The sequence below is a fragment of the Orcinus orca genome, chromosome X (assembly GCF_937001465.1).
Source record: "Orcinus orca chromosome X, mOrcOrc1.1, whole genome shotgun sequence".
In the NCBI taxonomy this organism is placed as follows: Eukaryota; Metazoa; Chordata; class Mammalia; order Artiodactyla; family Delphinidae; genus Orcinus; species Orcinus orca.
Genome location: NC_064580.1, coordinates 33802135 through 33826302, shown reverse-complemented (window position 1 = coordinate 33826302; position 24168 = coordinate 33802135). Strand labels below are relative to the sequence as shown.

Below are 24168 nucleotides of genomic sequence, written 5' to 3'. Positions count from 1 at the left end.
ATTGATCTTTACCTCCTTGGTTTTGTCTTCGCCTGGAAGAGAGCTGCCTCTGAAGCCTGTTCTCTCCACCATGTTGACCTCTGGAGAGGCAAGTCCTCTTGAAAATCCTGGCCTATGCCTGACAACCCTTTCCTTTGTGCTTCCCCTAACACAACTGAGAATGGCTTGATTCTTTTCAAAAAGACTATTAAATATTAAAGAAGAAACAAGAAATAAAATACAAGAAGCCTTGCCAGTCAAATCTCCTTTCCCTGCTGCCACCACAGACAACTTCTTAAAATCCAAATTTAGCCATGTGACTCCCTGGCTTAGCTCTTTCATAGCATCTTGTTTGTATAGGGATTGCATTTTAGTGTATTGACTTTCTTGTGGTTTTTCTTGGAGTCAAAAAGGTTTTATAATTCTCTTTACTTAATGCTTATTTTACTTATCTGATTTGGAGGGGTGACAGTGAAAATTGAGATGATACTGGGAAGGGTGAAGGACCTTCCTGTGAATATGTATGAGAGTTCCAGCTCTTTCCTAAAGCCTTCCCAGAATAGCTTCATCCAAAGGGTCAGGGCTCACTAAACTCTTGCTTTCCGACGAGGTGTTTCTAGGCTACCTCAAGGAGAAATCCCAGTGAGTGGGACTACAGCCCTCCACTTCAATTCAACCTGAAAACTTTGGCCCTAACCCATTTTATATATTAGTGTTCTGCATAAGATTTTTTGAGAGTGAGTCTGTTGCTTTAAATAAAAGGTGAGGTGGGCTTCCCTGGTGGTGCAGTGGTTGAGAGTCCGCCTGCCGATGCAGGGGACACGGGTTCGTGCCCCGGGTCCGGGAAGATCCCACATGCTGCGGAGCGGCTGGGCCCGTAAGCCGTGGCCACTGAGCCTGCGCATCTGGAGCCTGTGCTCCGCGGTGGGAGAGGCCACAACAGTGAGGCCCGTGTTCCGCAAAAAAAAAAAAAAAAAAAGGTGAGGTGATGAGAAATCATTAGATGATTTCTCAAGTTCCTTTTGGCTCCAAAATTCTCTGAGAATCAAGCCCCCTTGACTTCTTTCTTGATTCACCTTATGTTAATTTTGTTCCATACAATTAATGCCTTGTTAGAAAGTAATGCAATTTCAGAGCTGCGAGAGGTTTTAGCAGTTATCTTGTCCAGTTTCCCAAACTGAGCTCCCAAGAATAGAACTCCTAAGAAATACTGATTGCTCACAAAAAGGATTGTATAGCCAAATACATTGAGAGACTATAGTTTTGTCACATTGCTTATTAGCATTTTTAAGGCTCTGAAAAGTTTTATAATAAAGAAACCTGTTTAACCTTAAGACAGCATGTCTTACATTTATTTGATCAGAGCCCTATTTCTGAATAATGCACCTTTTAACATCCTGTGGACATCAATTTGGGAAACACTCATCTAGTTCTGCTCCCTCCTTTTGCAAAGAACTTGAGATAGAAAATTTTCCAGTGTTACACAACTAGTTCTCAGGTTTCAGTCGCATATTTATTCCCTGATTGTCTCTATTTCATATATGCTTTATTTCTTTCTTTCCCAGCTTTATTTGAGATATAATTGATATATAACATTGTATAAGTTTAAGGTGTACAATGTGATGATTTGATACATAGATATATTGTGAAATGATTGCCACAGTAATGTTACTTAACATATCCATCACCACAGTAAGGTTAGTTAGCAGATCCATCACCTAACATAGTTATAATTTTTTGTGTGGTGTGTTGAGAACTTTTAAGGTCTACTTGCTTAGCATCTTTCAAATATACAGTAAGTATTGATAACTATAATCATCATGCTCTATATTACATCCCCAGAACTTACTCATCTTAAAATTGGAAGTTTGTACCTTTTGACCATCTTCACCCATTCTCACCACCACTCCCTGCCCCCACTCCTGGCAACCACCAGGCTACTCTCTATTTTTATGAGTTTGGTTCTCTTCGGATTCCACATATAAGTGAGATTATACAGTATTTGTCTTTCAGTATCTGACTTATTTCACTTAGCCTAATGCGTTAAGATTCATCCATCTTGTCACAAGTGGCAGAATTTCCTGTTTTATGGCTGAATAATATTTGTGTGTGTGTGTGTGTGTGTGTGTGTGTGTGTGTGTTTATCCATTCATCTGTTGGTAGGCATTTAGGTGTTTCCATGTCTTGACTATTGTAAATGATGCTGCAGTGAATATAGTGGTACAGAAATCTCTTCCAGATAGTGATTTCATTTCCTTCAGCTATATACCCCAAAGAGGAATTGCTGGATCACATGGTATTTCTGTTTTTTTTATTTTCTTGAGGAACTTCCATACTCCTTTCCACAGTGGCTGTACTAGGTTACATTCCCACCAACAGTGTCCAAGGATTCCCCTTTTTCCATGTTCTCACTAGCATTTATTATCTCTTGTCTTTGATAATAGACATAGTAACAGGTGTGAGGTGTGATGTATCATTGTGGTTTTGATTTGCATTTCTCTCATGATTAGTGACGTTGAGCACCTTTTCATATCCCTGTTGGCCATTTATATGTTCTCTTTCGAAAAATATCTACTTAGATTCATTGCCCATTTTAAAATTTGGTTGTTTTTCGGCTTTTGAGTTGTGTAAGTTCATTGTATATTTTGGATATTAACCCTTTATTGGATATGTGGTTTGCAAATAAACTCTCCCATTCCTTTGGTTACCTTTTCATTTTGTTGATCATTTCTTTTGCTATGCAGAAGCTTTTTACTTTGGTGTAGTCTCATTTATTTGTGCTTTTTCTTGCCTGTGTTGTTTCCCTTTGTTTTCTTCTAGGACTTTTATGAGTTCAAGTCTTACATTTAAGTCTTTAATTCATTTCAAGTTAATTTTTGTCGATGGCGTAAGGTAGGTGGTCCACTTTCATTTTTTTGCATGTGAATATCTAGTTTTCCCAGAATCGTTTATTGAAGAGACTGTCTTTTCCCCATTGAGTGTTCTTGCCTCCCTTGTCAAATATTAGTTGACCTTATATGCTTGGGTTTATTTCTGGATTCTGGATTCTTTTCTTTGGGTCTTTCTGTTTTGTTTTGTTTTTTTCCTATGCTAGTACTTCTAGGTTGTTTAATTTGTTGGTGTATAATTATTCATAGTAGTCTCATGATCCTTTGTATTTTTGTGGTATTAGTTGTAATGTCTCCTCTTTCATTTCTGACCTTATTTATTTGGGTCCTTTTTTTTTTCCTTGGTCTAGCTAAAAATTTGTAAATTTCGTTCATCTTTTCAGTGAACCAACTTTTAGTTTCGTTAATCTTTTCTATTGTTTTCCTATTCTTTATTTCATTCATTTCTGCTCTGATATTTAGTATTTCCTTCCTCTAATTTTGGGCTTAGTTTGTTCTTCTTTTACTAATTCCTTGAGGGGTAAAGTTCGGTTGTTCTTTTGAGATCCTTCTTTTCTCTTAAAAGTTTACTGCTATAAACTTCCTCTTAGAACTCATTCCTCTCAAAAGCAGTGAGATGCTTTGTTGCATCACATTGGTTTTATTGTGTTGTGTTTCTATTTTTGTTTTCATTTTTCTTGGGTTTTTTTTGGTTTCATTTATTTTTAGTACCTTTTTTTAACATATTTATTGGAGTATAATTGCTTTAAAATGGTATGTTAGTTTCTGCTTTATAACAAAGTGAATCAGCTATACATATACATATATCCCCATATCTCTTCCCTCTTGTGTCTCCCTCCCTCCTACCCTCCCTATCCCACTGCTCTAGGTGGTGACAAAGCACCGAGCTGATCTCCTTGTGCTATGCGGCTGCTTCCCACTAGCTATCGGTTTTACATTTGATAGTGTATATGTGTACATGCCACTCTCTCACTTTGTCCCAGCTTACCCTTCCCCCTCCCCGTGTCCTCAAGTCCATTCTCTAGTAGGTGTGCATCTTTATTCCCTTTATCACTTTATTCCCATTATCCTCCCTAGGTTCTTCATGACCATTTTTTTTTCTTTTTTAGATTCCATATATATATGTAAGCATACAGTATTTGTCTTCCTCTTTCTGACTTACTTCACTCTGTATGACACACTCTAGGTCCATCAACCTCACTACAAATAACTCAATTTTGATTCTTTATATGGCTGAGTAATATTCCATTGTATATATGTGCCACATCCTCTTTATCCATTCATCTGTCAGTGGTCACTTAGGTTGCTTCCATGTCCTGGCTATTGTAAATAGAGCTGCAATGAGCACTGCGATACTTGACTCTTTTTGAATTATGGTTTTCTTAGGGTATATGCCCAGTAGTGGGATTGCTGGGTCATATGGTAGTTCTGTTTGTAGTTTTTTAAGGAACCTCCATACTGTTCTCCATAGTGGCTGTATCAATGTACATGCCCACCAGCAGTGCAAGAGGGTTCCCTTTTCTCCACACCCTCTCCAGCATTTACTGTTTGTAGATATTTTGATCATGGCCATTCTGACTGATGTGAGGTGGTACCTCATTGCAGTTTTGATTTGCGCTTCTCTAATGATTAATGATGTTGAGCATTCTTTCATGTGTCTGTTGGCAATCTGTATATCTTCTTTGGAGAAATGTCTGTTTAGGTCTTCTGCCCATTTTGGGATTGGGTTGTTTGCATTTTTGGTATTGAACTGCATGAGCTGCTTGTAAATTTTGGAGATTAATCCTTTGTCAGTTGCTTCATTTGCAAATATTTTCTCCCATTCTGAGGGTTGTCTTTTGGTATTGTTTATGGTTTCATTTGCTGTGCAGAAGCTTTTAAGTTTCATTAGGTCCCATTTGTTTATTTTTGTTTCTATTTCCATTTCTCTAGGAGGTGGGTCAAAAAGGATCCTGCTGTGATTTATATCATAGAGGGTTCTGCCTATGTTTTCCTCTAAGGGTTTTATAGTTTCTGGCCTTACATTTAGGTCTTTAATCCATTTTGAGTTTATTTTTGTGTGTGGTGTTAGGGAGTGTTCTAATTTCATTCTTTTACATGTAGCTGTCCAGTATTCCCAGCACCACTTATTGAAGAGGCTGTCTTTTCTCCATTGTATATTCTTGCCTCCTTTATCAAAATAAGGTGACCATATGTGCGTGGGTTTATCTCTGGGCTTTCTATCCTGTTCCATTGATCTATATTTCTGTTTTTGTGCCAGTACCATACTGTCTAGATTACTGTAGCTTTGTAGTATAGTCTGAAGTCCGGGAGCCTGATTCCTCCAGGTCCGTTTTTCGTTCTGAAGATTGCTTTGGGTCTTTGGGGTCTTTTGTGTTTCCATACAAATTGTGAAATTTTTTGTTTTAGTTCTGTGAAAAATGCCATTGGTAGTTTGATAGGGATTGCATTGAATCTGTAGTTTGCTTTGCGTAGTGTAGTCATTTTCACAGTGTTAATTCTTCCAATCCAAGAACATGGTATATCTCTCCATCTGCTTGTATCATCTTTATTTTCTTTCATCAGTGTCTTATAGTTTTCTGCATACAGGTGTTTTGTCTCCTTAGGTAGGTTTATTCCTTGGTCTTTTATTCTTTTTGTTGCGGTGGTAAATGGGAGTGTTTCCTTAATTCCTCTTTCAGATTTTTCATCATTAGTGTATAGGAATGCAAGAGAGTTCTGTGCCTTAATTTTGTATCCTGCTACTTTACCAAATTCATTGATTAGCTCTAGTAGTTTTCTGGTAGCATCTTTAGGATTCTCTATGTACAGTATCATGTCATCTGCAAACAGTGACAGTTTTACTTCTTCTTTTCCAATTCGGATATCTTTTATTTCCTTTTCTTCTCTGATTGCTGTGGCTAAAACTTCCAAAACTGTGTTGAATAAGAGTGGTGAGAGTGGGCAACCTTGTCTTGTTCCTGATCTTAGTGGAAATGCTTTCAGGTTTTCACCATTGAGGACGATGTTGGCTGTGGGTTTGTCATATATGGCCTTTATTATGTTGAGGTAAGTTCCCTCTATGCCTACTTTCAGGAGGGTTTTTATCATAAATGGTGTTGAATTTTGTCAAAAGCTTTTTCTGCATCTATTGAGATGATCATATGGTTTTTATTCCTCAGTTTGTTAATATGGTGTATCACATTGATTGATTTGCGTATATTGAAGAATCCTTGCATTCCTGGAATAAACCCCACTTGATCATGGTGTATGATCCTTTTAATGTGCTGTTGGATTCTGTTTGCTAGTATTTTGTTGAGGATTTTTGCATCTATGTTCATCAGTGATATTGGCCTGTAGTTTTCTTTCTTTGTGACATCTTTGTCTGGTTTTAGTATCAGGGTGATGGTGGCCTCATAGAATGAGTTTGGGAGTGTTCCTTCCTCTGCTATATTTTGGAATAGTTTGAGAAGGATAGGAGTTAGCCCTTCTCTAAATGTTTGATAGAATTCACCTGTGAAGCCATCTTGTCCTGGGCTTTTGTTTTTTGGAAGGTTTTTAATCACAGTTTCAATGTCAGTGCCTGTGATTGGTCTGTTTGTGTTTTCTGTTTCTTCCTGGTTCAATCTCAGAAGGTTGCCTTTTTCTAAGAATTTGTCCATTTCTTCCAGGTTGTCCATTTTATTGGCATACAGTTGCGTGTAGTAATCTCTCATGATCCATTGTATTTCTGCAATGTCAGTTGTTACTTCTTTTTCATTTCTGATTCTCTTGATTTGAGTTTTCTCCCTTTTTCCCTTGATGAGTCTGGCTAATGGTTTATCAATTTTATCTTCTCAAAAAACCAGCTTTTAGTTTTATTGATCTTTGCTATTGTTTCCTTCATTTCTTTTTCATTTATTTCTGATCTGATCTTTATGATTTCTTTTCTTCTGCTAACTTTGTGGTTTTTTTGTTCTTCTTTCTCTAATTGCTTTAGGTGTAAGGTTAGGTTGTTTATTTGAGATTTTTCTTGTTTCTTGAGGGAGGATTGGATTGCTCTAAACTTTCCTCTTAGAACTGCTTTTGCTGCATCCCATAGGTTTTGGGTTGTCGTGTTTTCATTGTCATTTGTTTCTAGGTATTTTTTTTGATTTCCTCTTTGATTCCTTCAGTAATTTTTTGGTTATTATGTAGTCTATTGTTTAGCCTCCATGTGTTTGTATTTTTTACAGATTTTTTCCTGTACTTGATATTTAGTCACATAGCATTGTTGTCAGAAAAGATACTTGATACAATTTCAGTTTTCTTTAATTTATCAAGGCTTGATTTGTGACCCAAGATATGATCTATCCTGGAGAATGTTCCACGAGCACTTGAGAAGAAAGTGTATTCTGTAGTTTTTGGATGGAATGTCCTATAAATAACAAGTCCATCTTGTTTAATGTATCATTTAAAGCTTGTGTTTCCTTATTTGTTTTCCTTTGGATGATCTGTCCATTGGTGAAAGTGGGGTCTTAAAGTCCCCTACTATGATTGTATTACTGTCGATTTTCCCTTTTATGGCTGTTAGCATTTGCCTTATGTATTGAGGTGCTCCTATGTTGGGTGCATAAATATTTACAATTGTTATATCTTCTTCTTGGATTGATCCCTTGATCATTATGTAGTGTCCTTCTTTGTCTCTTGTAATAGTCTTTATTTTAAAGTCTAGTTTGTCTGATATGAGAATTGCTACTCCAGCTTTCTTTTGATTTCCATTTGCATGGAATATCTTTTTCCATCCCCTTACTTTCAGTCTGTATGTGTCTCTAGGTCTGAAGTGGGTCTCGTGTAGACAGCATATATATGGGTCTTGTTTTTCTATCCATTCAGCCAATCTGTGTCTTTTGGTGGGAGCATTTAGTCCGTTTACATTTAAGGTAATTCTCGATATGTATGTTCCTATTCCCATTTTCTTAGTTGTTTTGGGTTTGTTATTGTAGGTCTTTTCCTTCTCTTGTATATCCTGCCTAGAGAAATTCCTTTAGCATTTGTTGTAAAGCTGGTTTGGTGGTGCTGAACTCTCTCAGCTTTTGCTTGTCTGTAAAGGTTTTAATTTCTGCATCAAATCTGAATGAGATCCTTGCTGGGTAGAGTAATCTTGGTTGTAGTTTTTTCCCTTTGATCGCTTTACATATGTCCTGCCACTCCCTTCTGGGTTGCAGAGTTTCTGGTGAAAGATAAGCTGTTCATCTTATGGGGCTTTCCTTGTATGTCATTTGTTGTTTTTCCCTTGCTGGTTTTGATATTTTTTCTTTGTATTTAATTTTCGATAGTTTGATTAATTTGTGTCTTGTCGTGTTTCTCCTTGGGTTTATCCTGTTTGGGACTCTCTGTGCTTCCTGGACTTGATTAACTATTTCCTTTCCCGTATTAGGGAAGTTTTCAACTACAATGTCTTCACATATTTTCTCAGTCCCTCTCTTTTTCTCTTCTTCTTCTGGAACCCCTATAATTCGAATGTTGGTGCGTTTAATGTTGTAATTATTTTCACTATTTTATCTTCCAGGTCACTTATCCATTCTTCTGCCTCTGTTATCCTGCTATTGATTCCTTCAAGAGAAAGTTTAATTTCACTTATTGTGTTGTTCATCATTGTTTGTTTGCTCTTTAGTTCTTCTGGGTCCTTCTTAAACGTGTCTTGTATTTTCTCCATTCTATTTCCAAGATATTGGATCATCTTTACTATCATTACTCTGAATTCTTTTTCTGGTAGACTGCCTATTTCCTCTTCATTTGTTAGGTCTGGTGGGTTTTTATCTTGCTCCTTCATCTGCTGTGTGTTTCTCTGTCTTCTCATTTTGTTTAACTTACTGTGTTTGGGGTCTCCTTTTTGCAGGCTGCAGGTTCGTAGTTCCCGTTGTTTTTGGTGTCTGCTCCCAGTGGGTAAGGTTGGTTTAGTAGGTTGTGTAGGCTTCCTGGTGGAGGGGACTAGTGCCTGTGTTCTGGTGGATGAGGCTGGATCTTGTCTTTCTGGTGGACAGGTGTTTTGGGGTGTCTGTGACCTTATTATGATTATAGGTATCCTCTCTGGTAATGGGTGGGGTTGTGTTCCTGTCTTGCCAGTTGTTTGGCATAGGGTGTCCAGCACTGGAGCTTGCTGGTCATGAGTGAAGGTGGGTGTTGGTGTTGAGATGGAGATCTCTGGTAGATTTTCGCCGTTTGATATTACGTGGAGCTGGGAGGTCTCTGGTGGACCAATGTACTGAACTCGGCTCTGCCACCTCAGAGGCACAGGCCTGACACCCAGCCAGAGCACCGAGAGCCTGTCTTCCACACAGCTCAGAATAAAAGGGAGAAAAAAAGAAAGAAAGAAAGAAGAGAGCAACCAAACCAAAAAACACATCCAGCAATAATAACAAATGCTAAGAACTATACTAAAAATTTTTTTTTAAAAAAGGGACAGAAAGAACCCTAGGACAAATGGTAAGAGCAAAGCTGTACAGAGAAAATCACACACAAAAGCATACACATACACACTCACAGAAGGAGAAAAAGGAAAAAAAAATATATATATATATATTGTTGCTCCCAAAGTCCACCGTCTCTATTTGGGATGATTCGTTGTCTATTCACGTATTCCACAGATGCAGGGTACATCAAGTTGATTGTGGAGATTTAATATGCTGCTCCTGAGGCTGCTGGGAGAGATTTCCCTTTCTCTTCTTTGTTCGCACAGCTCCTGGGGGTCAGCTGTGGATTTGGCCCCGCCTCTGCGTGTTGGTCGCCTGAGGGCGTGTGTTCTTCACTCAGACAGGAAGGGGTTAAAGGAGCAGGTGATTCGGGGGCTCTGGCTCACTCAGGCCGGGGGGAGGGAGGGGTACGGAGTGCTGGGCGAGCCTGCAGCTGCAGAGGCCAGCATTGACGTCGCACAAGCCTGAGACGCGCCGTGCATTCTCCTGGGGAAGTTGTCCCTGGATCCCGGGACCCTGGCAGTGGCGGGCTGCACAGGCTCCCAGGAGGGGAGGTGTGGAGAGTGAGCTGTGCTTGCACACAGGCTTCTTGGTGGCTGCAGCAGCAGCCTTAACGTTTCATGCCCGTCTCTGGAGTCTGCGCTGATAGCCGCAGCTTGTGCCCGTCTCTGGAGCTCCTGTAAGCGGTGCTCTGAATCCCTTCTCCTCACGCACCGTGAAACATATAGGCAAGTAAAACTCTTGCTTCTTTGCAGCTCCAGACATTTTCCCAGACTCCCTCCCAGCTAGCTGTGGTGCACTAGCCTCCTTCAGGCTGTGTTCACGCAGCCAACCCCAGTCCTCTCCCTGGGCCCCGACCTCCAAAGCTGGAGCCTCAGCTCCCAGCCCCCGCCCACCCCGGCGGGTAAGCAGACAAGCCTCTCAGGCTGGTGAGTGCTGGTCGGCACCGATCCTCTGTGTGGGAACCTCTCCTCTTTGCCGGAACCTCTCCTCTTTGCCGTCCGCACCCCTGTTGCTGTGCTCTCCTCCGTGTCTCCGAAGCTCCTCCCCACCCTCCCCACCACCCCGCTCTGCTCTCTGCCCGCGAAGGGGCTTCCTAGTGTGTGGAAACCTTTCCTCTTTCACAGCTCCCTCCCACTGGTGCAGGTCCCGTCCCTAACCTTTTGTCTCTGTTTTTTTCTTTTTTCTTTTGCCCTACCCAGGTACGTGGGGGGTTTCTTGCCTTTTGGGAGGTCTGAGGTCTTCTGCCAGTGTTCAGTAGGTGTTCTGTAGGAGTTGTTCCACGTGTAGATGTATTTCTTATGTATCTGTGAGGAGGAAGGTGATCTCTACTTCTTACTCTTTCGCCATCTTGAAGTTCTTCTCCATTTTTGTATGTCTCAAAATTTGTTTTATTTACCTTTTGATTTCTTCTTTGGTCCATTGGTTGGTCAGGAGTGTGTTGTTTAATTTCCATGTATTTGAAAAATTTCTGGCTTTCTAACAGTTATTGATTTCTGCCTTCATAACATAGTGTTTGTAAAAGATGCTTGATAAAATTTGTCTTCTTGAATTTGTTGAGACTTATTTTGTGGCCTACCATATGATCAATCCTAGAAAAATTTTCTCTGTACTTGAGAAGAATGTGTATTCTGTTGCTGTTGGATGGAATGTTCTATATGTGTCTGTTTTATCCATTTCGTTTATAGTGTTATTTAAATCCACTGTTTCCTGATTGATTCTCTGTCTGGATGATCTGTCCGTTGCTGAGAGTGGGATATTAAAGTAAACTGGTGTTATTATATTGCTATTTCTCATTTTATTTATGTTAGTATTTGCTTTATATATTTAGGTGCTCCAGTGTTGGGTGCTAAAACATTTACAATTGTCATATCTTCTTGATTAATTGACCCTGTTTTCATTATATAATGACCTTCTTTGTCTCTCATGACTATATTTAGCTTAAAGTCTACCTTGTCTGATATTTGTATAGCTATCCCTGCTTTCTTTCAGTTACCACTTGCTTGGAATATCTATCACTTCATCCTATATGTGTCCTTTAAACTAAAGTTGAATCTCTTGTAGACAGCATGCCATTGGGATCTTGTTTTTTATCCATTCAGCCATTCTGTCTTTTGATTGGAGAATTTAATCCATTTATGTTTAAAGTAATTTTTGATAGGTATTGCCATTTTGTTCTATTGAATTCTTCAGCCATTGTATTCTTCAGCTCTAAGATTTCTTTTTTTTTTTTTGATAGTTTCCCTTTCTTTCTTGAACTTTTTGTTTTGTTTGTGTAGTGTTTTCATAATTTTCTTTAGATGTCTATGTGCTCTTGTAGTTCACTGAAGTTCTTTAAGAGGATTATTCTGAATTCTCTCTCAGACAGCTTATAGACCTCTGTTACATTAGGGTCAGTTATTGGAGCTTTATTAGTTTCTTTGGGTGGTGTCATGTTATGTTTACCTATTTTCTTCGTGATCCTTGATTCCTTGCATTGTTTAAACAGTTTCCTCCAGACTTTACACGTTCACTTCTGTAGGGAAAGACCTTCACCAGTCATGATTGCTTGAGGCTACTGGAAAGGTCAGCTGGTAGCCTTCACAGTCAGCAGGGCTTGCTGTTGGGGTCTCTAGTTAGATGAGGCCATTGCTTGTGCTCTGAGGTTGGGGGGATGCCACTGGCTGGGCTCCACAGTTGGTTAGGCCTATTGGCTGGGCTCCATGTTCAAGCAGGACCACTGGGTAACCATCTCCCTGTTTGGGTGGGGCTACTGGTTTTGTTCAGCAGTCAGATGGGGCCACTAGCTGGCTTCTGCAATCACCTCCAGTTGGGTAAAGTCCCAGGCTGTGTTCACTGCTAGGGTGGTGCCACTGGTTGGATTCCATGATTGAGCAGGGCTGTGGGTTGGGTTTAGCAATCACCCCTTGTTGTGTGGAGTCTCAGACTGTGCTCCACGACCAAGTGGTACCGCTGGCTGGATTTTATGTTTAAGTAGGGCCCCAGGCAGGACGTATTGGTTCAACGTGGCCTTAGGCTGTGCTCTGCGATTAGGTGGGGCCGCAGACTGTGCCCTGAAGTTGAGCAGGGCTGCATTCTGGTGTTCCTGATCAGTAGACTGTGCTCTGCCGCTAGGCTGAGCTTCCTTGTTGGGTGGGATCACAGGCTATGCTTCTTGGTTGGGCAGGATTACTGGCTGGGCTTCCTGCCTGGGCAAGGCCGCAGACTGTGTTCAGCAATTGGTCAGGGCCGTAGACTGGGCTTCTCTGCTTATCAGGGTTGTAAGGCTGGGATCCATGGCTGAGTGGGATTGTAGGGTGGGCTCTCCCTCTCTAGCAGTCCCATAGGCTGGGTTCCCTTGTCACCCAGGGTCACTGTTCCAGCTCTCTGGTTTTGCAGGGCCAGTGGCTATTCTCACCAGTTGGGCAGGGCTGCTGGTTTGGCTGCCTGACCAAGTGGGGCTATACGATGGGCTTGTGGCTGCTCTAGTTCCCTGGCCAGGCTTCCTGGAAGGAGAGACTGGAGGCTATGCTCAGCACTTGGGCAAGGCTGAGTATTTGCTTGCCTTCATGGGCTGGATGGTAGAACAGGCTCCATTTCCAGTCTGGCCCATTGATTGTGGGTCCAAATCAGGTAGAACTACCAACTGAGCTCCCTAGCCAGAAGGGGCCACTGGCTCAGCTCTGCAGATGGCCAGAGTTGCTGGCTGGGATCTTTGCTCAGGCACTGATATGAGCAGGAATGCCGTTTTCCAGAGCCTGAGCAGTGTTTGCTGTAAGCTCCGCCCCCCTTCTCCATCTCTCTCTGATCCCCAGTAGTCAAGCCTAGCAGATTCCTCTGATGATCTCCATGAGGCAAGACCTGAGTGGGCCTCCTGGAAGTGTCCCATATGCTGGTTGTCCACCTCGGGCTCTCTTTTCCCATTATGGAATCCATATTCCCACTTCTCCCCACAGGGAGGAGGGTGATGTGGTCAGGGTATATCCAGTTCTCTCACCCTTCTAATATGCTCCTTCTCAGTCTCTGTTGTCCAGCAGGGTGCTTCAGCCTTACCCTCAGGTTCTAACATCTTCACAATGGAGTCTTTTCTATGCATAGTTGCTAGGTGGTCTTCTTGTGAGGGAGACTGAAGTTGGGAATGATCTATGTGACCATCTTGATGACATCACTCTCCTCTTCATGCTTGACTTCAAGTAGATTATATATTCTTTAACGTATTGATAAATTATGTCTTATAATTTTGCCTCTCTGGTGCTTAGCTCCATACTGGGAATGTGGCAGGTGAACAATAGATGTGTGGTAGTTCTGTGATTAAACCCTGTGAGAAAATAAAGCATTATAGTATAAATTGCTGCTCCTCCATGCACACCTGCATTTGCAATATGTATTTTTTTCCTCCAGAGTTTCTGTTGTCAGTAGCTCATAGTTATTGATTCATACTGTTTATTGGTAGTAACTCTGTGGGCTGCTTTGCTGCAGGGATAATTTGATTAGAGGTACTGCTGTTTGACACCATTCAGGAAAATGTTACACTATAAATGGTATTGGATTTGTCACAGAGTGACATTGAAGAGAAACCAGGGATAGGCAAACTAATAACATGCTAGCCTTGTTATTAAAATTGGGCCTTTTGGCATTTTTGTCCACCATTTTTTACTGATATCACTGCCTTCCTAAGAGATAAACCATGTGACCAATTTGATGACTTTTATTTGGCAAGGGCAGAAACTAATGCCAGATAAACAAGGTCATAGTAAGCTGATGTAGAGCCCGTGCTTCCAGAATACTGTGTTTCTGTCCTCTGAGGTTAGATATCCGTTTTATTTAGGTAAGGGGGTAAGATTGGAATGCACTGGAATGAAATGCTCATGTTGACAACATAAGTTTTAATGGAACTTGAATCTGACTGTGTGTGTGTGCTGTGTTTTTTACAGGGAATCATCATCAAAGGACCTACCAGAGACCACAGGAAAACATGGGGAGAAGTAAGTTTCTCTTTACTTTTAAATAACTTAGATTCTCTCCACATTAATCCACTATATCCAGGAAATTAGATTTGCAACTCAAAGCTTGTATTTTGTTTTTTTTTGTTCTTTTTTGTTTTTTTTGTGGACACCTAAATCATATTTCTGGTTAGTGTTAGAAAGGTTTCGTTTGAAGCAGGGCTGTGCAGAAAAAGACCAACAGATCACATGTTGCTCACTGGAAAGGGTCTTTTGTTTCCCCTGCTCTTTTCTGGACATCTTCCAGTACAGGGAGAGAAGGCTCAAACTTGATATTATATAAACCTGCCCTAATCCCAGCTTCTTTACAACTCTTAGCAAAGTAACCCATATGCTGCTAATGGTTTCTGAGCCTTGCTGATAATAACATAAACAAAAATATGATTGTACTGTGCAACCAGTGATAATAGTAAAAAATTCATCTGTGAGGTTGACTTATAAATGGCTTTGGTTGCCCCTAAAATGTTTAAGCCTGGCATTAAGAAGCATTAGATGAATTCTTTTTATTTTTCCTTTCTCATAAGGCTGTTATATGGGCAGTGAACAATAGACAAATTTAAGGTCATTTCTTTCTTAAGTTGTTAATAACCAGCCACTGCAGTGACTTCATAAATAATTCTAATCAATGTAGACCATAAAAATCTGATGCTATAAAGGACCTCAGAGGAAGACTTGGTATTGGGGAAGTATAATGAGAAGAGTACTGGACATAGGTCAAAGACCTGAATTCAAGTTCTACCTCTACTGTCTTGATCAAATCCTACTGTTCCCCTAAACTTGTTTGTTCATCTCTGAGGTGGGATTAAAAACATTCTGCACTATTAGCCTCAGGAGATTGTGGTTGTCATAATGTGATAATATATATGAAAGCGTGTTGAGAACTCTGAAGTATAATGGAAGAGTGCAGTGATGTGCTCGTTGCTGTCCTTACTGTATATCTTCATTGGTTATGTCTTTCAGTAGTTAAAATGAAGTTATTTGATCAGATGCCTCTGTAGGCAGCAGGGCTGGGACCAGGGTTGTGCAAGTGACAGAGAGTGCTTCCTTATGTTTATGCTCTAGGCATCTTTCTCGCCCCATGTCAGTATGGGCCCTGGTAGGCAGCCCCAAGGATTATAGATAGAAAATATCTTCCTGAACCTTGATGAGCCAGCTTTTGTGTGTTTTCTCCAGTGCTTTCCTGGGTACTCTGGTTCTTTCCCAACCTTCACAAAAGATACCAATCTCTGAAAGTTTAGAAATTTTTAAAAAATGACTAAATAAAAAAAACTGGTCAAAGTTCTGGGACTAATCCATACCACGTCCTAACTCCAAGTCAGCTGTCAACAGAACCTTCCAGAGTGACTCATCATGGTTTGATCCTCACTTTCTCCAAGCTTCAAGTGAATTTGGAGAATGTTGTGATGATTGGATTTCATCATGGCCATATGGTGAAGAAAGCTGCACTGAGACAGGGCAACATATTACTTCTTGTTTTCATTCTTCCTTTTCACAATGGTCATCAGGTTATTAGCAGGGAGATCATTCGGTGCTTGCTTTAAAAGGCGCCCCACCAAGTATTTGTTTAAATGGTCAGGTAATTAATAGAGTTCTTGCTAAAGGACAGGGCATGGTACTGTAATCTGCAAAGATGGGCATGTTTCCAACCTGGAGATGAGATAAGGGAAGTGCTTCAAAAGAAATACTACTTTTACAAACACATGGAAGTGTGTAATAGCAGCATTTTGACTGTGTTAAGCACTTTAAAAACATCCTTAAAATCCTGAATCTCAAAGAATCTGTCCTTTACACTCTAAGCTTTACTTAGTTTGTCTGATTATACTTGTTAATTGCTGAAAAAAAGGATGCTTAGTGAAAAAAAAGGTGCTTCTGTGGGCTCTTTTTTTTCCTTTTCTGGCAGTGTACAATGGAGTTTTTAGTAGATTTGGCAAAGATTCTCACAAACACAGCTCAATGTGTCATACAAAGGGACAGCAGAGGAAAATATCACAAAGACATGGCACTAGCCTCATTAATTAAGGAGCCATGAAAACAAAGAACACAGCTGGGAAACCATACAGTGTAGATGAAAAATTAAAATGAAATTGAGGTGAATTTCTTTTAGTATTCTTTGATACTGGATGAAGAAATTATTTATAAATATGTTAGAGGAATCATTCTTTTATTTATGTGATATGAAAAAATTCATAAACAAATTCTTACAAATTGTGTCCTTGGTATGTGGCATTGAAATCCCATTTACTATATAGGGATTTAGTATTTAGCTAGAATTTAGTATTTAGGACTTTTATGAATATATAATTATTTTGATATTAACAAGTATCTGTAGAGCATTTCATAACTCGTACATATTTCTCCTTCATTATCTTATTTGAGTTGTAAGAGAACCCTATAATGTAAATAGGTATTATTACCTTCATTTTATATATTATAAAACTGAGGGTCATGAGAGAAAGTCTTATCTAAAGTCCACAGTTTATAAATGAAGAGTCAGAAGACAAACGTGGGTTTCCTTATGTCATATCCAGTTTTTATTTTCTTCCAACAAATTGTATTCTGAACACCCTAGTCATCAGCAGTGTATAAAGTTGATTAAAAACTTAGGAGCTATCTGATGCTGTGAAAGGTATGGAAGAAAATATTTTCTTAGAACTACGATGATATTCATATGTTTCTCACAGCATGGGGGGAGTGGGCAGATAGGAAAAGAGAAATGGCTCAGTGTTCATCAACATTTATGGTAACAGCTAAAACACGTGTGTCAGATAGTAGAGTGCCTCAAATATCAAAATCCTCTGAGCAGGGCTTCCCTGGTGGCGCAGTGGTTGAGAGTCCGCCTGCCGATGCAGGGGACACGGGCTCGTTCCCCAGTCCAGGAAGATCCCACATGCCGTGGGGCGGCTGGGCCCGTGAGCCATGGCCACTGAGCCTGTGCTCTGCAACGGGAGAGGCCACAACAGTGAGAGGCCCGCGTACTGCAAAAAAAAAAAAAAAAATCCTCTGAGCAGCGGTGGTCCGTGGCTGCAGTAATTCAAAGGCAGCAGCAGTAATTGGCAGTCACCAAGCTAGATAACAGGATAATTCAACTCAGAAGCTTGCTGTACACAGCCCACAGTGGGAGGTGCCCAAAGTAAGGGGCCTAAGACACCACTTCTGTGGTGAAAGTCAACCTTCTTGATTGATAGGTTTTTATATTTGTGGTTCTTCATAACACAAAGAATAAAATACAGCATGGAATACCAGAACAGCATGTAGACGACAAGGGGAGATGCTGTTACAAAAAAACAATAGCATGTATAAATAAAACTATGTGTAAGATTTTAGTAGAGAATTAGCATTTTCACAAAGAAGAGAATGTAAGGATTTTGCAAATATGTATATATAGGCTTACCAAATATCATGTACATAATACTAGAGAGTATATATCAATAATCGTCTTCAGATGGAAAGTAAAACTTTATCCTACCTTCTCATCCCCGCCCCTACCCCTACCCTCCCCGCCCCGAATAACTGGTACATTCACGATAAAATGACAAAAGTCTCAGTATTCCACAAAGCAATTTCTTGGGAGATGTCTTGCTAAAAAATTTGGGGGTTGTTGTTTTTGTTACAATGTTTGAGTAGAATTTGACTTTGAATTACACCTATTTTCCATCTGATTTTTTTCTGTCAGAACACACTTTCTGCATATTTTAAGTGCTATAGCAGCAATTTATGGTATTTATTACTCTAATATGCAGTTATGATGGCTAATTTCACTGTCTTTACCTTAATAACAAAGCTTCTGGAAGAAATTCATCATGTTTCCTCAATAATAGCAAACCACAAGATGTTCCTACTCGTCTTTTACAAAATAGGAATAATATTTAGCCATGAATCTTCAAACTGATTAATTTTGCTTTGTTGTGTAGAAAACAATATCTGGAATAGCTGAATGATAGCAGGCAGACAGGTCTTATTTGTGAAGAATAATTAACATAAAAATATAAAAGATACCTTAGCATTTTTTCTGTTTCTCCTCTTTCAGTATTTAATCTTTGGAGATAGCTTTTACCTAGCCTAGTAGGTAACCCTAGGTCTATAAATTCTTAATCTGCAAAGTCAGTTTCCATCTTCATTTTCCATGCTTAATGGTAACATGCCCTTGATGTCCTAGTATACATGAATATATTGTTGTGCTGTAGAGAAACAGAGACAGTGCTACCAGTTACACTCTTTTTATTATTATTAAAACATAGCAGCATCATTCCTTTGGGTCACTGGATGTACTTGGCTCCTTTAGTTCAAAGAACCCAAACATGTCCCCTCCACTTATTAAGACTTAATGGAAGGAAAGATAGTTTATAGCTACCACAGTAAATTTCTAAGCTCTTTGAGTCACTGGTGAACTACTGTTCAGTTGAGGCCAATCCTAAACTTTCATTCTGAGCATACAGCTCCATGTTTTCAAACAGGGAATGAGTGAGTGTTCAAACTGACAAGCCTTGTAAAGTGACTGTCTCGTAATGTAGTGCCGAATTTTATTTGACAGCTCCCAGTTTACAGTTCAAGTGAAGGCACACATTTAAAGACAGTTATTTCATTTTCTGGCCTATATTAAATCTGAGAGTCTTTCTATTATGGTAGCATATTCATGCCTCTGCAGTTCAGATGATGTCACCAATTTATCGTAAACCCTTGTCTAGCTTCATAATTTTATAACAGTAAAACAAATCTGCTTGGGGTTGACAACAGCCATTATTTTTTCCTGGCAAGTTTTTTCCATCAGAAAAAAAATGAGCTTACTATTTAAGGGTCAGGCTGCTTTTTTTTTTTTTTAAACTCATTATAGTGCTTGATGCTTTTTGTCTTTGATGGAATCCTCTTTGCCTTTTACCTATTCAAGAAGAAAATAACTTTGGTACGTAAGTTTAGAATGGTTTCTCAACCTTAGCACTATTGACATTTTTTTTAAAAAATTGAGGCAAAACACATAATGTAGGCAAAACAATTCACATAACATAGAATTGACCATTTTAAAGTGTGCAGTTTAGTGGCATTTGTACAGTCACAGTGTTGTACAACTATCTTGTACCCAAACATTTCCATCACCTCCAAGGGAGACCCTCTACCCATTAAACAGTCTCTGTTTCTCCCTTCCCAGGCCCTGGCAACCTGTGATCTGATTTCTAGCTCTATGGATTTACCTATCCTGGATATTTCATTTAAATGGAATAATACAATATGTGCCCTTTTGTTGTGTCTGGCTTTTTTCACGTAGCATAATGGTTTTTAGGTTTATCCATGTTGTATTAGTACCTTATTCCTTTTTATGGCTGAATAATATCCCATTGTGTGAATATACTACAATGTGATTAGTCATTCATCAGTTGGTGGACGTTTGTGTTGTTTCCACCCTTTGGCTATTCTAAATAGTGCTACCGTGAACCTGGATGTACAAGTTTTTGTTTGAGTATCTGTTCTCAGTTCTTTGGGGCATACATGTAGGAGTGACTATTGACATTTGGGGCCAGGTCAGTCTTTGTTGTGGGGCATCTCCCCACTACATGCCAGTGGCACCTACCCCCCAAGTTGTGAGAATCAAAAATGTATCCAGACACTGCCAAATGTTCCCTGGGGTGCAATATCTCCCAAGATTGAAAACCACTGATTTAGAATAAAGGGAAGGAAATCTTTAGAGATAAGCCATAATTAACATATTATGATTTTCATAGAAGTAATTCCGGTCTAAAGGAGAGCACTAGAGTTGGCCCTCTGTGTCTGCAGGTATCCACAGGTTCCACATACATGGATTCAACCAACCATGGATCAAAAATATTGGAAAAAAGTAAAAATTCCAGAAAGTTCAAAAAAGTGAAACTTGAATTTGCTGCATGCCTGCAACTATTTACACAGAATTTACATTATGTTTCCAACTATTTATTGTATTAGTTATTATAAGTAATGTAGAGATGATTTATAGTATATGAGAGGATGTGCATAGGTTATATGCAAATACTATGCCATTTCACATAAGGGACTTGAGCATCTGCAGAATTTGGTATCCATAGGGGGTTCTGGAATGAATCCCCCATGGCTACCGAGGGACAAATGCATATGGTTGTCAACAGAAATAATCAATAAACTGATCTATGATAGGAATAGAAAGAAGTTTTATTTGAGCCAAACTAAGAACTGTAGCCCAGTAGACAGCAGCTCAGGTAACTCTGAGGAACTAGTCTGAAGAAGCATGGTTTTCAGCACAGTTTTATATCTTGTCAGAACAAAGAACATCAAAGAAGTCAGGGATCCATTCCTTCAAGATTTCAAAACAACAGCCACAACAAATCAGCATATACACAGGGACTCAGTATGGCCTTGGCACCTGGGAAGGGAGTCTTATCACTGAAAGCATACCAGCATTGGCGACCCAGGAAGGGAGGCATTTCACCTTTATTTTTAACATGGACATTTTTTACTTCTGGCCAGTGCACCCTTTTCTTTAAGGATTAAGGCAGCTGTACAATGCATGTTTGATAGGCCACAAACAGGCTGTTTTAGTTAGCATAAACTTCGAGTTAAATCATATATAAGCCAGAATGACTTTCCCATACCGCAGTATGTGAAATTTTCTTCCATTATGGTTCTAGAAACCAAGGTACAGTCCTGGTCCTATAATCAAGCAGCTGTGTCCTTGGATAAGTCACTTAACCTCTGGATTTCAGTGTAAAATGAAGGGATTGAGATGGATCAGTGGTTTCCAGTGTTGCTCAGTGAAGCGCCAGGTTTTCTAAAGGGGTCCCTGAGGAGCCACTATGAGAGAAGGGGAGGAAAAGAGAGCTCCTGGTATGTAGTACCTCCCCTTCAGACAGAGCAAGCGAAAGTTTGAATTCTATCATTTCTAGAGCAAATTCACATATAAATAACATTGATTTCACCAGCGAAAAGTCATTTCTGAAATCCATGTGCTAATTAACAAAGGCACTAATTTGTCAATGAGACGCCATTTCTGAAATCCACCATGCTCTGCTGTTTGTGCACAGAAGAGAAAGATAGCTGAATACTATCTTTGAATGCTGTCTGAACAACCACCTCTGAAATGTGGCTTTTTGATTAAATGTAGTATGTGTTCTATTAGGACAACTATTCACTCCTAACATCTATTCACTCCTTACATCTAGATTACAGCTAACTATCACATAGATAATACCATACTGTCTATGTTGACAGATTGTGAAGCATTGATTATAACATAGAGCTATGTATTTAAAACTATATTTCACATTTGCTGAGTCTCTCTACATGCCTTTCCCCCCATTTAAATGGTGATTGTTATAGTTGTTTCTATTTTCTTCCATATGGGACAGAACTGTAATCAGTGTAAATCAGATCCATAAGCTAAAAACAAAGTTTTATGGTCGTGACAACTATAAACTCTAAGACTAATGATATTCTTGTTGATAACAGTTGAGGCACTAGTGATAAGAGAAATACCTATCTTTGGAATTCCCGTGTTTTCATGATTCCACCTGATCGTGTGCTTAATTTTGTGCAAATTAGACCATTTTCTAATTCCATGTTTGTTTCCTGTGGGTAAGGCACAGCCCCTAGTCTATAAATATCATGTGTTAGAGTACCATACCATACATTTAAACCAGTTATTGCAATTGCTATTAACTTGATTGCTGTCATCCTTATTTCATTAAGAATTCTTTTTGATAAGGCGTTATGAATTGTAAAACTCCTTCAAAGAAAATTTGGCCTTTTACCTTCCTTTATGGGAGAATCTATTAGATCTTTTCTCTGTATCTCATTATTCCTTACAAAGCGTAAAATTGTTAGACAAGAGACATCTGAATATTTGATGTAAAATTTAGCTTTTAAGAAAACCATATTGAGTTAGCAAGACCCAGTCGGCAGGGGGGAACCATATTTGTTTTGTTTTAAAAAAATATTGGCTTTATAGACGTACATTACCTGTTTTGTCTTCTCTCTCATAGAATCCATTTCTGGCATTTTCTCCACAGTTATTCCAGGAAACCTGCCTGTTATCATCTGGCGTTTCATTGCATACCTCCGGTAGCACAAAGATATCTTTTTTTAAAGTTTTAGTTCGTGATCATAACCACTACATTGTCCTTAAGAAGCAGGTTCAGGATATTAAAGATATTAATTACTTCTTCTCTCAAACCCTGAGACTCCCCACTCTAACTAGCTCAGTCCTGTAACTTCACATTATTTTTCAAATATCTCAGTCCTTGAGTCGGTTTCAGCTTCCTAATTCCTGTGAATACATATACTACATGCCATTCTAACTAAGCTGTAAGTTTGTGACAACCTGTTTGGGCACATGAGCACCACTGTACAACAAATTCTGAATTATAAACCTACCTGCTATGAAAAAATTAACCTTTAATTTCCACAAATAGGTTACAGTGGTGAAATACAATTGGGAAATAATCTGATTTTTCCACCTCCCTAACTAATAGGAAGATAATCCAAATAGGATCTTTTTATTTTGCATAATATTGGTTTTTAGGAGGTGAAATGTCACTTTAGAATTCTAGTGAGACTTTGTTTTTCTAGGGAAAGTTATATCCATCAGTCTGATAAGAAATGCCTATTTAATACCCATTTCAGCAGGAAAAAAACCTTGAAGGCATCGTATGCACGCACAACTGAGTAAATGATGGTATCAAAATGGCTTAGAAGCAAGAAAACAAAGAATTATGAGTATGACACTTCATAAGATTTTCTTTTATAGTATATAAATCTGAGCACAGGATTTAGTGCGCTTCTTGTTGATTTTTGCTTCTTGTTTGTTTGTTTTTTTTGGTTGGTTTGTGGGATGGTGGTTGCTTGGCTGAAAAATAGTGTGTTCATATCCCCAAAGAATTTGGATGTGATACACTACTCCCACTTAACAAAAATCTTTCCAAGTATAGAACTTCACAGTTACAACTCAAAGGACCTAAGAAATCGTATACATATAACACCTTAGGTTCACAAATTAGGAGACAGGCCCAGATAAATTAAGCAACAAATGCAGAATCATGCAGCCAGGTTAGTGCCAGAGCTGGACAGGAATCCGCATACCTGACTACAAATTCGGGACCTTTTCACCCTACCATACTCTTCTCTTTGCCTGCAGTTTCATTTGTTTCAATAAAGGGTTAGTGAAAGTGGTGAACGGATATTGGCTTTCTCAGACTTCAGCAAGATAGCCTCAAAAGGCAGTTTTCATATGACTAACAGAAGGCTCAAATAAGTGGATAGCTTAGCATCTTATGCAGTCTTTTATGAGAAATTCACAACTAAACAAGATATCAGAGATTTATTCAGAAAAGAAACAGCTTCCTGGTTAGCATGTGGACTCATTATAGTTTCAGTCTGTGGCACACCAACATTTACACAGCACTGTCTAGGAATGAAGTTTCCACTTGAATAAATACATTTTGCAGACTGCTCATGCTCACCTTTTTTAATTGTTAAAAAAAACTTTTTAAAAACTATTTTTATGGAAATAGTTCTAAAATAGATCATATACCTTACTGCCTTCTTAAACAATATCGTGAACATCATGTGGTCCTTTCTTGGTGAGTCAGGTTCACCATCATAAACATAATCATTGATGCCTACAGCTTTGGGAGCTGTTAGTGTGAGCAGGGTTAGGACCTACTCAATAACCCTCAAAGGGCCTTCTGTCTGTCTTTCCTCTTGTCTTCAGATTCATCAGCTTTCACTTCTTGTTGCTGTCAGTGTGTTGATCTAGTTCAGCCCACCCCTAGTCCCTTCTACTTCTCAGCTTTAATGTGCAATGAGGCTTTCAAGTCTTATAGCCAGGCTCGTGGATGAGGGTTGAGTAAATTGATCCTTGATTAGTCTAAGGGAGCTGAGGCTCCCCTGTAGGTAAAACATAAGATAAGT

At 39.3% G+C, this 24168-nt stretch overlaps 1 protein-coding gene across 3 annotated transcripts in view; it reads left to right on the top strand.

Moving 5' to 3' along the window:
* The window catches only part of PRRG1 (proline rich and Gla domain 1), a 151795-nt gene that overhangs the window by 71178 nt on the left and 56449 nt on the right, over positions 1-24168 (top strand). For all 3 annotated transcript variants that reach the window (XM_049704806.1, XM_004286379.3, XM_033417578.2), the window contains exon 2: positions 14194-14244. In XM_049704806.1, coding sequence (XP_049560763.1) covers positions 14235-14244 — 10 coding nt within the window. In that variant the 5' untranslated portion in view covers positions 14194-14234. The remainder of the gene's footprint in view (positions 1-14193; positions 14245-24168) is intronic.